The sequence below is a fragment of the Dipodomys merriami genome, unplaced genomic scaffold, assembly GCF_024711535.1.
Source record: "Dipodomys merriami isolate MVZ:Mamm:240054 unplaced genomic scaffold, mDipMer1.0.p SCAF_415, whole genome shotgun sequence".
NCBI lineage: Eukaryota > Metazoa > Chordata > Mammalia > Rodentia > Heteromyidae > Dipodomys > Dipodomys merriami.
This window is the reverse complement of record NW_027205771.1, coordinates 518,070-536,272: the sequence shown is the minus strand read 5'-3', so window position 1 is coordinate 536,272 and position 18,203 is coordinate 518,070. Positions and strand designations below refer to the sequence as shown.

Sequence of the window (18,203 nt, the reverse complement as noted above, 5' to 3'; positions counted from 1 at the left end):
TCTACTTTGTAAACACTATATGATAGGGTAAATTAGACTTTGCCAGAGAAGCATGCAGACATCCAGGTACAGAGAAGAAAGGTTTATTGCTGGGAAAGGGGCTAGCAAGACCCCTTCTCACAAGGGAAGTAGTGCTGGCTATTGTCTGAGGTGACCTATAGAACCTAGCAGCTTTAGGAGGGGCTAGAAAGGGGCTAGGAGGCAGAGACCCTGGTGTGGATGTGTGGGCCAGGGGCTTCATCATGGCCGACTAGGATTTAGGCTGCTGTCCAAATAGTAGATAAAGGGCCTGCAGCTGCCCAGACCTGAAGGTCACTCTAATGAGCTCTTGTTGCCTTATATGGTGGTAGCTGCCCCAGAGAAGTGCCATCCCAAGGTAAAGGGGGCTGGAGGCTGATTATTTACTGCCTTTACTACATGGGCCTAGTGTTGCCTAGGAAGGGAGCATACTAAGCTCTGGCGAGTGTAAGGTCTGCACAGGGAGACCTCCCTCCCTCTTGGCTAAGTTTCTGCCCAGTATCTGTTAAGTAGGTAACTGGCAGACCTGGAAGCAGTCACCTTCCCCTCCTGCTAGGTCACATCCTGGGCCACCTCTAGTCACATGCCTCCCATCTGACCTTAGGAGGGTCCCAGACCCTGAGGTCACATCCAGATCCAGTGTGGTCACACCTGTCCCCCACCTGGCCACACCTCTTCCTGTCCCTTTCCTTTTCAGCCTTGCTTCTCCACCATGCACTGTGGGGGCAGCAGTTCGGTAAATAAACTTCTTTTCCTGCCTGAATAGTGCATGGTGTTCTGTTAACGGCTACCTAATGAAATCTACCTATTTGGGCTGGGAAGGTGGCTCAGTGGTAGAGCGCTTGCCTTGCATGCATGAGGCCCTGGGTTAGATTCCTCAGCACCACATAAGCAAAAAGAAAAAAGCCGGAAGTGGTGCTGTGGCTTAAGTGGTAGAGCGCTTGCCTTGAGCTGAAGAGCTGAGGGACAGCACCCAGGCCCTATACCTTACAGTGAAGGGAAGGCGTGGATTAAGCTATGGGAAGGGAGCTCATTTCCCTAACACTATACATAAAAATTATAGGGATAATTTGAGGTTATGGATAGATATCTTTTAGAGATTTATTTGTGCTTCTGACAGATGACTAGTCTAGGGTTTGAGCAATTCAGATCACCCTTTAACCTATTCAGAATCTGGAGCGATTCAAGATGGCTTCAGTGCCTGGGTAGTCTATTTTCCACTCATCATTATCTTGGTGGCAAAGTCACAACTCTTGGGGTACTTACTGTAAAGATTATGCCCTCCTTTGGTCTTTCGCTCCACCCAGACTTGAGCTCTTCCCAGCCCTGGAGTTCCAGCCATACAGCTGGCCCCTCCCTCTCTCTGCCCAGACCCACCTGAGCTCCCATCTACCTAATTTCCTACCCCCAGATGCTACTACCTAGATAGTGGAGGATGCCATGTGCTCCCTCTCTGGGGGAAATATGGCTCCTCAAATAAACTTTGTAATCTTTCTCCTGTGCCTGCCTGCCTCCCCATGGTCCCCAGGCATGGATGTGATGGATCCTTTCACTTACTTGGGCCTGTAAGTCACTGAGCCTTGAATTCCAGTTTTGTCCTTTAAAGATCATGAACCGGTTAAGGGTTCACTGTTCAACCTCTCCTCCTTTTGTTATAAGGTGAGAAAATGGAGAAGCCACATTTTGAAAGAACTAATCTTGGGCATCTTTATTAAAAGATCAGTGACTACATGGTGGACTCTTGTCTCAAAGACCAGCAGCCAGCAAATACACTTAACATTGTTAGGAAACTGAGCTATAAAGGCCAGACAGGAAAGAACCAACAAAAACAATACCAACAAACCAATTTGGCTCGAATAGAGAGCTAAAGTGGGACACCATGATGATCAGAGAAGAGCCAGGAGAGACAAGACACAGACACGGAGCCATGTGGCAGGGTATAATGGCACCTGAGCTGGTCCAGGCCTAAATAGGGTCAGGTTAGGGGGCAGGGCCACAAGAAACTCCCAGTCCCAGGCACTGGACTGTCAGGTTTAGTAACCTATCAGCTTGTCCCTGTGTCCAGGGATTCAGGCATGCGTATCACCTGAGAGGGAGGGGCTTCACCTTCCCCCACCCTGAAGATGCCAGACCCTACCATCCACCATGGGGCTAAGATGGCGGGGGACCAGGCTTAATGCTGGGCTGATCCTCTAGACTTTATCATGTTATGTTCTACCCAGTGATTTCTTGCAGCTAGTGTGCACTTTGATGTTTTGCACATAATCCATAGATAGCTGCCTTCTATTATCTAGCTGTAACAGGAAGGATGGTTCAAACCATCAGATTCGCCAGTCCTGTGGCAAATCTATATCCCACTGAAGGTTTCTCTCTAGAACCATGAATATATTGGAAACAATGGGTGTGTTAGCTCTGCCTAGGAGAGCAGTTTCCTCCCCCTACTCCTCCCTTTTGTGAAGGACAGCATACCTGGTAGCCTTACCAGATATCACCTGCCCCCAAACAGTAATCACCTGACTGTGAGTCAGCCAAGAACCCCAGGCTCCGAGGTCACTCCTGAACTGCTCCAGTCTTCCTCCTTTGGGCAGGGAGACATTCCCAGGCTCTGGAATCACTTCTGCATTGGCTGTGGGCACATTTCCCTGCCTTTCCCTAGTTCACTCTTCTCCCCCAAGTAAACACTTTTCTGCCTAAACTACATGGTGATGGTCTCCTATCTGCAAACCGGAGTAGTATATTTGGAATACATTGTTTAAAAATCATTCTAGGAAAAGCAAATCAAGCTGTATAAACAGTGTCTGCAGTCTAATACACATGTAAATAAAAAGCAAAACTACATATGCTGTGGATAAATATATATTAGGTAACAGTGGTAAACTCTGGTAGTGGGAGGCTGGTTGGATTCAGGACGGCATAGAAGGGGATTTTAGCTGTCTATTTGAGGTTTTGAAGAAATAGTCATATGACATTTGTTAATGAACAAAGTTTAAATTAAAACAATTTTAATTTTCTTGGTTCATCCATTAGAAAGGAAGTATTTTCAATGCTAATTAGTGGATAATTCTGGGTGGTGGGATAGTGGGCAGCAACTCCTTTGTTTTCCCAGCTTTATTCAAGTTCAAATACAACTGATGAACAGCTTTAATCTTCATTTTTGTTCTCTTAAATAGAAGATATAGGATTCTTTTTTTCTATTAAAACCACTGGATTTTCCTGTAGTAGCCTGGACAGATAATCACGTGGAGTGAGATTTGGTTTAAATTCCTTAGCTCAACAGTGCCCTCTTCTGTTGTTACAGCAAAGTTCAGTACAATTAAGGATAACTGCTTCACTGGGGAACACCCAAGTCTTTTAATTTCCCTACCATGTCTCTGAGGCATATAGTCCCTTTTGAAAAAGAAATCCCTTTCAATTCAAGAAGAAATGCTTTCTAGAACTGCCACTTTTATTCCTGTAAACTCAATTCTTTCATACCAGTCAGTCAGGACTGACTTGAAAAGTAGAAGCTTTCTGTGCTATGATAAAATACCTGAGACAAACAGCTTAACAAGATGAAACAGTGCTTGTTTTGCTCATTTTCATGCTTAAGTCTAAGGTTTTGTAGCATTATGTAGGGCTTTGAGTGAGGCCCAAAACAATGTGGGGACACGTGATAGAGCAAAGTGCTCTCATGTTAGCTGTGGGGACAGTGGGACAGATTGAGGAAGAAGGGGGAAGAGAGATGAATAAGGAGAAAAAAAGGAAGGAAGGGGAATAAAGGGAGATACATTTTTAAAGAACAACCTTAATAGCTTGGCGTCCATTCCATAGGTTCCAGTCTTTCATTCAGGCTCTAGTCCTGGGCCTCTGTGCAGGGGTCAGGACCTCCTTCTCTATAGGAATTTTCACTGATATTTATTACCTGTGTTCTGCCACCACTAGACTTTTGTAATTCTTCTCTCATCTTCAACTCTTGGCTGGCTCCTCCTTTTGGGTGAGCTTCGGAGCTATCTACTTTCCCCACTTTCACACAAAACTTATTGTTTCCTATCTCTTAATCATGTAGTAGTGGGTTATTTCTTGTCCTAGTAGATCTTGAAACAATAGTGTATGCATAAATACAACTTGTCAACTGCAAGTCAAATATACACTCTTTCATTTTTAGAAAGGAGTCTTTGTTTCAACTGTCTTTTTGCTACTGTATTCAAGTTTCATTGCATTTTGTTGAGAGAAATGAAATCCAAAAGATTTCAGGTCTTTGGAAACTGAGATTTCTTTTGTGGTTGCATACATTAAGTTGGTTTTTCCACTTGCATTCTTTATCCCTTTGAGCTTAGTAATTGTGCTAAATCTAGACTTATTTAGGCCAAAGAATGCTTGATTATGGTTGATTTTGAATTTCTTTAAAGTTTTTAAAATTAGGCTTCAGCCAACTTTACACTCATCTTAAAACTGGACAGGAATACAACAAAGAACTAGAAATAAATCTCATTGAACATAAACACAAAATTTCTGAATAAAACAACTTGCTAACTGGATCCAACAACTAATAAAAATGATACAGTATGATCCCTTGCATCTCAGGGATGCAAGGCTGCTTTCATATATGTAAATCAATAAATAAAAAAAGCAAGGACAAGAATCAAATGAGTATCTTAACAGATTCAGAAAGTCTTTGAAAAGTTCCATCATCCTTTTATGATAAAATTTCTGAAGAAGCTAGGAAGAGAAGGAACATGCCTCAACATAATACAAGCCATAATGACTTGCATTATGACAAGCCATAAAGCCTACAGCCAACATCATCATAATGGTGAAAACTGAACCCATTTCCTCTAAAATCAGAAAGAAGATACGTGTCCATTTTTGCTATTCCTACTCACTACAGACCTGAATTCCTAGCCACAGCATTAAAGCAAACAGGGTAGGGAAGACATCAAACTCCCTATTTGCAGATGATACCTAAAGGGCTCTAATGACTATACCCTAAAACTCCTAGAGTTGGTAAGTATATCCAGTAAAATAGTGGGACATAAAATCACAAAGGTTTTTCCTGTATACCAACTTGAAAAAATGGAAGGAAAATTAGAATAATTCTGTTTACAATATTCAAGACAAGTATCTTTAACCCAAGGAATGAAGAACCTCTACAATGAAAACTACAAAATGTTAGCAAAGAAACTAAAGTTAATAATGAGATGTTCATAGACTGACAGAATATCACAAAAATGGCCATGGTAATGTCAAAGGTAATCTAAAAAATCAGTATAAAATCCCAATGCTATTCTTTGTAGAGATGGAGAAATCAATTTAAATTTTCAGATGGAACTACAAAAGGTCCCGAAAAGCCAAAGTAATCCTGAGCAGAAAATAGCAATGATGCTTGAATCACAATTCTAGACATCACACTTCAGAGCCACAACAACCAGCTTTGTAATCACACAAAAATGGACTTGAAGACCAATGGAGCAGTACAGAAATGACTTCACACAAAGATTATGACAAAGAAGCAAAAATATGTTGGAAAAAGCATAAGCTCTTCAGGTTGGGAAGTAGCTCAGTGGGAAAGTTCTTGCTTAGAAAGTGCCATGTCCTAAGTTTGAGCACTACAAAAAAGAAAGAAAAAAAACCTCTTCAAATGATGTTGGAAAAAGTGCACATCTATATGCAGAAGACATACTGGATCCTTGTCACCTTGTACTAATGCCAACTCGGAGTGGACCAAAGATCTTATTGTAAGACCTGAAACCTTGAAAATACAGGAAAGAGCAGGGAAAAGAACTTGTCCGCATAGGCAGGAACTTACTGAATGTAAGTCTATAGAGGCTCAGCAAATAGACTTGATCAATGGAATTGTGAATTCTATCAAGCTAAAAAGCTTTTGGACAGTAAAAGATATAATCACTAAGCCCAAAAGAAGCCCAGGAACAGGAGACTATCTTTGCTAGGTAGCTATGTCTGACAAGGGTCTTATTACCACAATATACAAAAAAAAAGCAACAAAAATTAACCCCTTCCCCCAAATTACTAACCCAATTAATAAAGAGGCAAAGGGAAGTGGGATGTGGCTTAAGTGTTAGAGCAAAAGACTTGAATGAGAAAACCAAGTGAGAGCCTGAAGCCCTGAATTCAAGTCTCATTACACGTGGACCCCTCCCCCGCCAAGTGGAGGTGAGAAAAAGGCCTTTCATAGACCTTCCACAGAAGTACAAATGGCCAATAAAGATGCACATCAATAACACTGCAATTCCATCTCAATGGAATGATGGTTGTTCTGTTGGCTTTACTGTGGCCTTGTTTATGCTCTCTAGGATAGATACTCAGGAGTGAGATTTCTGGGCCATAGGGAAGTTTTATGTTTGATTTTTTTTGGGAACCTCCATAATAGTTGAACAAGATTACATTCCCACCAACAATTTAGAGTTCCCTTTTGACCCCATCTTTGAGCATTTATTGTTAGTTTTCTTGATGGCCATTCTAACTGGGATGAAATGGAATCTCAGTGTTGTTTTAGCCAAGATATGGAATGGGTCCAGATGCCCCTCAATGGACCAAGAAAATGGTGTATCACAACAGAATTCTACTCTCCATCAGAAAGAATGATATTATACCATTTGAAAGGAAATAGAAATTGGAAAAAAAAATATAGTGAAGTCAGACCCAGAGAAACACGTTAACATGGTTCCCCTCATTTGTAGTGGCTAGAATATGCCTATAAATCTATAAGTATGGAAGGTATGCTAGTGGTCACAAATGAATTAATTGAAGTATAGACTTCATGGAGTGCTCAAATAGTACAATTTTTGTGTCTTTGTTGGTCATGGGGATTGAGCTTTAGGGCCTGGGGCTCTCCCTGAGCTTTTGTGCTCAAGGCTAGTACTCTAATTCTTTGAGCTACAGCTTGATTTCTGGTTTTCCGGTGGTTAGAGATAAGTCTCATGGACTTTTCTGCCAGGGCTGGCTTTGAGCAGGGATCCTCAGATCTCAGCCTCCTGAGTGGCTAAGGTTACAGTCATGAGCCACCAGCACCCAGCATTGTAGTTCTTTAGAAAAACTAAGTGAAAGCCCAACAAAAATAAGTACCAGGAAATGAGTACTTGCAAGGGATGTGGGAGGAGCCAAGGGGAAATGGGTAGATGAATGAAAAAGGGTGGGGAGAAGAATACAGTCAAGAATCCATTGTATATAGATAAAATTGAGAAAAATAGGGAAGGAGAGAAGGTAAGGTAAGGGAGAAGGGAAAAAGATGCCCTATTACTGACAAATGGATCAAGAAAGTGTGATATACTTATGGCAGAATTTTTATTTGCTCATCAGAATATTATATCATTTTAAAAGGAAATGGATGGACTTGGGGAAAGTGAGGCCAGACAAAAGGTACATATTTCCTCTCATATGTGGAAAATGTCAATGTGTGAACACACATTGGGTCATATACACAATCAAACTGAGTGGATATACATCAAGGTAGATTCCATGGTATAACCTCTTTGAAAATTTGACAGGTTAAAATGAGTAGCTGTAATAGCTGAACACTTCCAGGAAATGGGAGGGGAGCAGAACAATGGATAGAACTGTGGGGGAATACAGTTCTAATCCTCAATGATGAAAATGGAATGAAGAAATGAGGTGGGTCAGAATGGGATAGATGAGGGAATGATGGACGGGGTGACACTGTAACACAAAGACATGTTAAATTGAAGCCTACTTAAAAAGATGTCAAATTAAAATCCCTTTGTACAACTACTTGAAAATAATTTTTAAAAAATCCTACATTTTCTCTGGAAAAAAAAATAGTCTCTAGGTCCTTCCCGAGGATTACTAAGAGCTTTGGAGTTCTTGTCTATCTCTGTGACTTGGGAAAAGGCCTAAGAAGCAAGTAATAGGAAAATTACTCCTGTAGTTTCCTCAGTAAGGGCTAAGAAGACCCCTGTCATGCAAATTGAGACAAATCTGAACTGGGCACAGTGGTCTTGTGCCTGTAATTCCAGTTACTGGGAGTCTGGGGATTTTGAGTTCAAGCAAGCTCAGTTTAGGGCCTCACAGTAAGCCTCTCATCTTAAAAAGATGGGGAAGAAGACGCAAGTCTTTACAGAAATGTTTTGGAATACCCGGAAAAGTAGGAAGAGGAAAAAGCTGTGCTTTAACTTTAAAACTAAGGGGGTAGATGGATATGGGGGAGATGTTGGTCAGATACAGAAATGAAGATGCTAACTTTTTTAGAAAAGAAAAAAAACCCATCAGTGTTTAATGAACAGAGGGGATACTTACAGGGATGAGTAAAGTGAACAGGAGGCAAAACCAAGGCCTCTGCCTCAGGAAAGTGCCAGACCTCTCTTTAGAGGCCTGAACTCAGGAGAGACATGACTCACTGTTAGTGAATATCATTTAGAAAATGAAGGGGCAAGAACAAAAGGTAACCAATACCTGTAAAATGAACCCATTTTTTCCAGGAGGTCAGACTGTGTGGTGCAGTCCACTGGTGGTACTTAGAAATGGAAGTGAAAATTCTATCTTGCAATGTAAGAGACTGGAATAAGAGCGTATTTTCTAATTCTATATTTTGAGATTTTAAAACACTCGTTTCTATCGCTTTGATATTTTCTAGCTTTCTGGTTGACCAGGAGGTTGTTTTTTGTTCTGAACAAAGGGGATGTAAAGCCGTTTTTGCTTCCATTCATGGATTTAATTAGCATGTTGCCCAATCTATAATAAATCACCGGTTTAGTTTTTCTTTGTTAAGGTAGTCACAGGCCTTCAGGCATGAGTGACTTATGAAAATGTACTCATTGTGGGGGCTGAATTATCATGCTGATATTGTCAATCACCCAATCATTTTATATCCCCAAAGCTCCCTTTTGGTTGTGTTGTGTTCCACAAAGATGACATTCTCCTATTTGTTCACAGACATGATTCACATTTTGCTATTTTGTACATAAGGAAATCATTCTAGATTCAGCAATAGTGCCAGTTTGACTAAAAAAAGTTATTTTTCCATATCCACAAAAATGTTAATCAGATTCTTGTTAGAACATGTGTAAGAGCTGTTTTTCATTGTTCCAGCCCTTGATGTCAGATTACTAAAATCATTTGAGTTTTGTTGTGGGAACATGGGTGCACGCAGAACATCCCAAGTCATGTGACCACTTCTCAGCCACACTTCTTCATCACACATAGAAATTACTTGTGTTTTGTGGTAACAAATGAATGACAGGAACAGCAGAATCTCAACGTGGCCTCTCTTTATTTGATTAAACATATTCTCTATTCTAAAAAAAAAAAAACAACCTAATTTAAGTTAAATGGCAACAAACCATGATAATTTAGAAAACATGTTGAAACTGAGAGTGAAGAGAAATGTTCTCCACGTAAACCACACTGTAAACCATAAAACTTATTTTTGTCAACTGCTTCTCATGACAGTGGCTGGGAATTTGACAATTCTACTACAGTAGGCAAAACAAAACAAAACAAAAAAAACAAAAAAAACACCCAAAAACAAACCATGCAAAATACGCTCTTCCACACGCCACATCACGTCTCTATTTATACTTCCAAACTATAAGCACAATTTCCAGCCTCCAAGTGCTAAGTGTATTGTGTGCATTACACTGGGAGCTGTAGGGTCACAAAAGCCTCCCCTCTGATGGGTGTACCCATCATCTCCTGCCATCCTTAACTATTTAAGCTTGGCTCACTGAGAGAAAAACCATCACTCTTCAATCTGAAAGGTGGTGAACTTTTCAATGACCTCTGCTTAACATAAGACAAAAGAAAAAGTAAATTTCATGAGAGGACTTGATATGACTTACCTACTTCAAAATGTGTCAGCCATTATGTGTGAAAATGAGTGCTGGGAACATCTGTGAGTTCTGAAACTGAATATTTAAAACTAGAAAGCAAGTTTTAAATATTACAATAAACATGAATGTGAGAGTAACAGGATTAATCTCCTAATCTTATCTGAGTTATAGATTCTATACAGTTGATTCACTGATAAAAACTTCCCCTTGCCACTTAGATCTCAAGAAGCCAATGAAACCCAGTTTTTCTCTCTGCAGAGAGGGTATTTAGTTTAGGATGTAACATTTTAAAATAATAATACAAACCTTCTGGGAGAATACCACAATAAATGTCTCAAAAACCACTCAGTTAATCCCAGGGTATAATCTGGCTGTTTTAAATTATTGCAGGGAATATTACGGAACCTTAATGACACTGTAACTGCACAAAGCCAAAGAAAGCTAGAAAGGGAGGCCAAGATGATGAGCTCAGAGCCAGCTGAAGTGACAACAAACATGTGGTTGTTTACTAGGATTGGAGAGGTTTTGTCTGCAGATGTTTGTGGTTGCTAGAAGGTTCCAGAGGAATGAGTTGTCAGGAAGATTTGCAGAGTTTGATGAGAGCAAGATTCCCCTTGGAGATGGCAGGCTCCAGGACAGGGAGGCCAAATGGTAGAGACAGAATTTATAGATTTTTGTGGTCAGATCATACTCTACTGGTCCCACAATGTACAGCAACAAATTAATATTGTATGGATGTCATTTCAAAGCCTCCTAAAGATGAGAGTCATTATTGGAGCCATTAGAGCACAGATGGTTCAAACTATATGCAGATATTCATACTTGCATTTTTGCATTATAGCTGCTTTTTTTCCCCTGTTGAACTGTAATGAATTGTCTCATAATCTATTCCATCTTCTTGCCATTAGCAGGCTTTGAATGTTCACAAATAGGAGCAAAGAACTCATTTTCCAGAGCTTTAATCACACAAAGAGGGAATGCCTAATTCTCTAAATGAAATGGTCTGTGATCACTGAAGCAGAGATTTAATATATCACGGCAAATTAGGTAGATTTTAATAAATTACTTATCTCCCTGAATACTTTACATATGCTTAAGAAGGAACATAGCCTGTTTGCAAACAGTGAAAACCCACAGCCTATAAAAATCCTTTGAAGAAAATGACAAATAAAAAAGTAAATTAAAAAATGAAATGCATTATATCCTAGACCTCTAGAGACAATTCCTTTGCAGCACTGATTCACAGCTCCATTAAAAATATCAATTAAATCCTTCAGTGAGATTGGGTAAAGCTAGAAAATTAACTTTCTTAGCTGCTTTTTGAGGATCTGGTTATCCACATGCACTCCAGCATTGTATAAGCTCGATGTAAGTTTTAAAAAAATGATAAAAAGATACTTCTTTCAGGTCTCAGTGTAGCAGAATTTATCATATTTAAAATAATTTCTATGTCATAAACTAAGTTTTCAAAAGTGTGAATTTCCCATCCCATCCATTACTTCTTTATATAGACATGCCTCTAGATCCCATATTATTACAAATACATGAAAGCAATACAAATATAATTTTCAAGAAATAGAAACAAAAAAAACCCCTTGCAGTAATTTGATAAGTTGGTGTCAATTCTCCTTCTTTATATTTAATTGATAGAAACTGCATGCATCAAAGAAAATGCATACTGAGCTTTAATGTGTATAAAATGGATATTAGCATTTTAAAGAGGAAGATTAACACATTAATCCAAGTAATTTTCATATATTGCTTCTAATAAAATCTTCACAGTATAAAACTCTTAATGAGACTAATCACAGATATTCCATTTAGTGGGATGATTAGGGATAACATAAAAGTGTTTCTTTATAGTTTTTCCTTAAGATTCATGCTTTTGCTTATTAAAAATAAAAATGGGAATTGCATTTCAGTTCTTTGTAGGAAATGTTCGAAATGCAAATACATTTTCTCAAGCTATCGTGTAGGTATAAATTATTGAGAAGGTGTTACCCACTGCAGAAACTTCAGTCCGTAGGGGTAGCAGTCATGGGAAGGAGGGAATAGAAAAATAAACAAATGAAAAACTATACAAAACTCGAACATTTCAAACCCAAACCCAGGCCTCACCCTCCCAGCACCCCATGAATTATAGATTATATAACCAGAGTAATTACAGAAAATCTCATCTTAAGCGCTTTCATGTGGGCATTTACTTAGAAGTAGGAGATGCCTCTGGAGCTGCTTCTTTCAAGCCTCCAAGTCCTCTCTGTACTGCTCGTAGACTGACCGTAGGGCATCGAGCGCCTCCACTGTCACCTTGAGCTTGCCAATGCCATCACCATCTGCTCGTGCATCAAAAACTAGGAGAAAATAGCAGGGAAGTGTCAGTCTCATTCATCAGATTTTTCTTGAGATGGGCTAGCTGAAAAAGTCAGTGAGAAAATAAAAATAGCTCCTTAAAAGCCCCAAATTCAGCCATACTTCATACTCAACTTTTATCGTATGTTCATGCAGATGCAGATGCAAGTGCATACCTAATACTTGTAGAGTTAAAACATAGCCTAGTCTTTAAGTTTACCTAGCAACAGTATTTTTAAGACAATAAAAAAAATGTCTAAAAGGGATTAAGATGTAACAACCAAGTTAGAATTTGTTCTAACACATGGTGTGAATAACGAATTTCAGAATGGCAAACCACTGTAAAGATGTTACATGATCTTAATTTGGATTGGTTACTTATCTTTCTAAAGAAAACATTCCATTTAAAGCAAGTTTTATATGAAATTTGAAAAATGAAAATGGCAGACAGATATAGGAATGTTGTGGTCTATTGGCTGTTCTGAGGCCTCTCAGCTTTGCGGGGGAGAGACCTCTGTTTTCAGAGGTGTCCCTGAAGTGAACTCTGGACCAAAGCCTTGAGCCTTTCCCAAACATGGCTGGATAGGATGCCAGTCTAATACCTAAGACTGCATGCTTCTGTGGATAGTGGTACTTGAGTGACCTAAAGCCAGAATCCTGGACTTTGAGAGTTTGACAGTACTTATGAGTCTTTATAATTTTTTGTTTATATTCCTTCGTGTTTTACTTGAATTTCATTTAAGTTCATTGGAGTCGTGATCCTCCTGCCTCAGCCTCTCAAGTAGTGGAACTGGAGGCAAGAAAGTATCACCATATCCAGTTGTCTTTGTTTTAATTAAAAGAAAATATGTGAGAAAACCTTTAAAACTCAGTACAGGAATAGATGCAGAATGGGAGGTTGGGGAAGCACATTGGCCTAGTTGTACCCAGCTGATAGTCCTGTTTGATTTCTTCCTAGGGATGCTCACATTTATGTAACACAGAATGCAGAATTCAAATCCTGCCACAACAGTGCCTGGTCTTACTGCTTCTGTAAACATGGCCAGGGCAGCTGAATGTCAGCCCAGTATGGTTTCTGTGAAATCACAGGAGAACATGGTTGCTAAACAAAACTGGAAAAAGATCAGGAGTATAGAGCAGAAATAATTTTGGTGTTTTTGTTAGACTCTCTTGGTCTAGGAGTTTTTGAGAGTTCAGAGTGATACTTTAATCTTTTCATCTTTCTTCTGGGCTACCAGGTCACAGGTGTATACTTCATAAAGATTCCTCAGAATGGGCTTCTCATTTATTTCTTTGGTCTAACTTGGGACAATTCTTTGGCTTGATCTTGACTTTTGAGTGCATGACACATATCCAGGACAAGTAGCCTGATGTAGGACCATGGTGTGAGCAAACTCTTTAGCACTAAAAAGCTGCTCCATTAAGTGTTCTTGAATGCGTGCATAAGGAACATCTTTCAGAGATGTCTCTGCTAAGTTAATTGAATTAGGAATCGGTTGTATTTTTTTTTTTTGTCGGTTGTGGGGCCTGAACACTGTCCCTCAACTCTTCAGCTCAAGGCTAGTGCTCTACCACTTGAGCCACAGCACCACTTCTGGCCTTTTCTGCTTATGCGGTATGGAGCAATCGAACCAAGCACCTCATGCATGAAAGGCAAATGCTCTACCACTGAGCCACCTTCCCAGACCCTTCTTTTCTTTTCTTTTCTTTTTTGGTGCTGGTCCTGGTGCTTGAACTCAGGGCCTACGTGCTGTTCTTAAGCTTCTTTTGCTCAGGGCTAGTGCTCTACCACTTGAGCCACAGCACTACTTCTGGCTTTTACTGAGTAGTTTACTGAAGATAAGAGTCTCACAGATGTTCTTGCGTGGGCTGGCTTTGAACAGCAATCCTCAGATTTCAGCCTCTTGAGTAGCTGATATTATAGGAGTGAGCCTCCAGCACCTGGCTATCAGTTGCATTTTTACATTTATTAGATGTAGCTCAAGTCTTCCTTGATTATGATGGGAAAGAATGATTTATAAAATACAGTTCCTTCAGAATGTGCTAAATATGCTGTATAATAAACAGAAGGTAGAAATTAAACACTGCTGGGAACCACCTCTGGTGAGATGAAAATCTCGCATTGCACATTTGGTCTGGAATCTTATCCACCTATGGGAATCCAGCGGGAAGCTATCCAGAGTTCCTTGAGTGACTCTAACATGGGAGTTACAGAGAAGTCGAAAGGAAGGCATTACCATAATGAGTCTAACATAACTGACTCAGAAGCTTAAGTCTAAGTGTCTTAGCTGAGTCTCCTATAAACAACATGAAAAACCATTCTTGCTGGCTCATGCCAGTTCTCCTAGCAAAAAAAAAAAATAAAATAAAAAACAAAAAAATTCCTTACACTCAATACCAAAAAATGAATAGTTTCCTTGTGATTGTCAATGAATTATCTTACAATTTCTATCAGCCAAAGAAAGGAAAGAGGGAGAAGGGCAGAGAACCGGCTTCAGTAGAAGGCAGGGGAGTTACAAAGGATTTGACTACTGTGGCTCAACTCCAGTGTACCTAGGAAAAAGGTTTTGATTAAAAAGTCCTGATTTCAGCAACTGTTGGCTGTGTACACTTAGTGACTCTTCAACCATCGTATCATCTCCATACCATCGATATTCTGCTCGATGATGTCTTTTCCTTCTTGGAACATGTTGGCGAGGTCGATGTGAGCAATGCCAATGTCCTCACACTCCAAATCCTGTGCATCCTCCGGAGGGTCACTGACCACAGTGAAGCGAATGCTGAGGAGGCATAAGGACAGAGAAAAATCACTACCACTGTCCCTGAATTGCTTTGCTCAAAGCTAGTGCTCTATCACTTTGAGCCACAGTGTTACTTTCTGTTTTCTGGTGGTTAATTGGAGATAAGAGTCTCATGGACTTTCTTGCCTGGGCTGGCTTTGAGCCAGGATCCTCCGAGATCAGCCTTCTGAGTAGCTAGGATTACAGGTGTGAGCTACCAGCATCTGACTTCCCACATGGAAACATAAAAATTCATACTCAATGATAAGAGTTGAAATATCCCAATAGAAAGAACAGAATAGAAAGATTAAATTCTTATATGAACTCAGAACTGTTAAAGTACATTGAACCTTCAAATGAACATGAACTTACTCTTAGATTCCAAATTCTATAGATTCTTAGTGCTAAGAAAATTACCAGGCACAGGGAAGGACCAGGTTCACCGTATCTGATCATATTTTGACACCTCTACTTATAAGACTAAAAGGACAATGTGAAGATGACCTAGGTTCTACAGTCAGCAGATTCTACAGAAATGCATCATTTTTGTTAGCATATACCATTCTGGAGTTGGCACTAGGCAACTTAACCAAATGTGTGTGTTCTACAAAATGCAAAGACCAAGTTCCTGGGGCAACAGTCTGAATCACGTTAGATAAAGATATAGTTCTCAATGGCTATATCAAATGTTTGTATTACTTCAGCAATCTTTTAACTTACAATCATAGCATCCAAGTTTTATTTTACTCTTAGACACATAATTGTAGGGTTCTGATGGAACCGATTTGAATTAGTGGCTTGTGTTGGGGCCAAACACACTTGGATTGACTAAAGGGCAGGAATTTCAGTTAAGTACTCTTTTGATATGTCTTGGCAGCATAGCTGAAACCACGTATGCTTGTAAACTTTGCCATTTTAAACTTTTGAAATGTATCTATTCCAATTAAAAAAATGCAAATCTAAGTACGAGAAATCATACCTTTGCAAATACAAATATTTTCCAAATGCTTATAGGTAAACATGACAGTATTTTTAACCAATTTGCTGGAGATAAATTCGGCATTTTATTCCTTTACCAACTCTCTGCTTTTAGTTAACTATAGTTTGATTAGAAAAATTGAAACATTTTAAATCAAAATTGAAGTTAACACCTCTTCACACAATAATGATGAAGGATGCAGATCCTACCCTTCAAGGGACAGACTAGACATTTTATGTCCTGTAAGATGAAGGGTTTACTATAAAGTGGCTTCAGTCACCCAGACTTGGTTCACATTCTTGATCTCCTATTTAGTTGTGTGATCATGGACAACTTACTTAATCTCTGAACTTACTTTGTGTATAATAGGGATAATTATCTTTATATATTTTATAGGGTTCTTGTAAGGATTAGATGGGATGATACATGTTAAGAAAATGCCTGGAACAGAGGACACTAAGTAAATGTTTGCTCTTTTTATAAGTGCTGTTTTAAATCTAAGTAGAGTTATATAAGCTTCAATATTTCTTTTTCTGTGGTGCTGGGCCTCACACATGTGAGGGAAAAAAAGATGATATGGGAAAAGTTACTCTTGAAAATGTGTGCGATTCCTAAATTATACATTGCTGTTACTCCAACAGAATGACTGCTGACAGGGATGTTTCCCTAAAATGAATGCGGTTGTAAGAGAAGGATTAGTAGAAGTAGTATGTGATGCACATTCAACAAGGCAAGATATACAGGAAAGACAATCTACCAGGCCATAGCAATGCTGTTTTCATGTATTTAAGTATATATTCCTAAGAATCATATCACTTTATAAAAGCAAGCTATTAACCTTTGTTGTATAAATATACTGAGACAAAATGAGGAAAAATTAAATTCCAGGGAAAGGATTAGAAATGAAAAATTAGTGGAAATGTTTAGATTTTTGCAGAACAAAAAGAGATATCAAAACTAAAACAAGCCAGGTCTGATGTTATACCCTGGATTTCCCCATGTGGGAAATTGATACAGGAGGATCACTTGAGCCTAGCAGTTCAAAGCCAGCCTGGGCAACATACTAAGACATTGTCTAGAAAATATATGCAAAATAAAATTAAGCTATAAAGTTCAGTTCAAAGGGGAGGAAATTCATTAGAATAACTTAAAAACTAATCCAGTTTGGATACACACACACATACACGCACACACACTCCTTATACATCTTACCTTTAACAAAGAATGAAGAGGTGGAACTTGCTGAGGCTGATAGTCTGGTGTGAGAGCCTGAGTTCTTACCCAGGCAGAGGCCAATAACCCCAGTGGAGGGGAAAACCATCAAGTGACACTCCTTGTCTCTGCCCTACTCCAGCTGTGCCTGTCTCCTCACCCTTCTCTCCTTCTTGAAACTCTCAGCCTTTAAGAGACCAGTCTTGCTAACTAACCTTTTCTGCCCGGCCTTGGAACACCCTTGCATCTTCCTCATGCCTGCAATTCCCTCAGCCTGGGCCCATCTGCCCACAGCCCCTGTGACTTGATTGGGCCTGCTCATTCTTCATAAATCAGTTTAAATGTCTGTTGCCTCCTCACACTTGCCTTCTTTTATTCTCTTTTAACATTTAACTTGTTCAGTTTCTGTTACTAATTATCACAATATGTAATTGGTTTGATTGTTTACTTGTTGCTATAGTCTGTCTTAGTTGTGGATCTGCTCAGTAGAACACTGCTAAAGAGAAAAAAAATCATACCAAAAGAGGACTTTGAGTCAGTGTCAAAATTATGACTTCAAGTAAACAATTTTAAAGTCCTATTTCAATGTATTCCCTTTTATTTTAATTTTTGTTAGTTGTGGGACTTGAACTCAGGGCCTGGGTGCTGTTCCTAAGCTTTTTTGCTTAAGGTTAGTATTCTTTCACGTTGAGTTGCAGTGCCACTTCTGGTTCTCTGGTAGTGATTTGGAAATAAGAGCCTCACGACCTTTCCTGCCTGGGCTGGCTCTGAATTGCAAACTTCAGAACTCAGCCTCCTAAGTAGCTAGGATTACAAGTGTGAGCCACCAGCACCTGGCTTTACTTACTGTACATCACCTTTACAATAAAAGGTGTTCCCTAGCTGTGGCTAGGGAACAGGGTGGCTATAGGAGAAAATGAGTTCTCATATAGTAGGGGCTACTTGAACTCACATGAAATCATGTGACCTGAGTACTTATGAAAGGTGAGAACCTTGTCTGGTTACTACTGGCTGTGGCTGTGTGAAATAACCCCTCATGGGGTTAGCACTAGACATGAACTCTGCAGATGTTAGCTAGGGTCT

The 18,203-nt window shown here is 39.5% G+C and overlaps 1 protein-coding gene across 3 annotated transcripts in view; it reads right to left on the bottom strand.

The window, feature by feature from the left end:
- Positions 1 to 9,222: 9,222 nt before the first annotated feature.
- Positions 9,223 to 18,203, bottom strand: part of LOC138807199 (protein fantom) — a 96,198-nt gene continuing 87,217 nt past the window's right edge. For all 3 annotated transcript variants that reach the window (XM_069992769.1, XM_069992772.1, XM_069992771.1), the window contains exons 25-26: positions 14,796 to 14,929; positions 9,223 to 12,151 (exon numbers count right to left, since the gene is read on the bottom strand). In XM_069992769.1, coding sequence (XP_069848870.1) covers positions 12,039 to 12,151; positions 14,796 to 14,929 — 247 coding nt within the window. In that variant the 3' untranslated portion in view covers positions 9,223 to 12,038. The remainder of the gene's footprint in view (positions 12,152 to 14,795; positions 14,930 to 18,203) is intronic.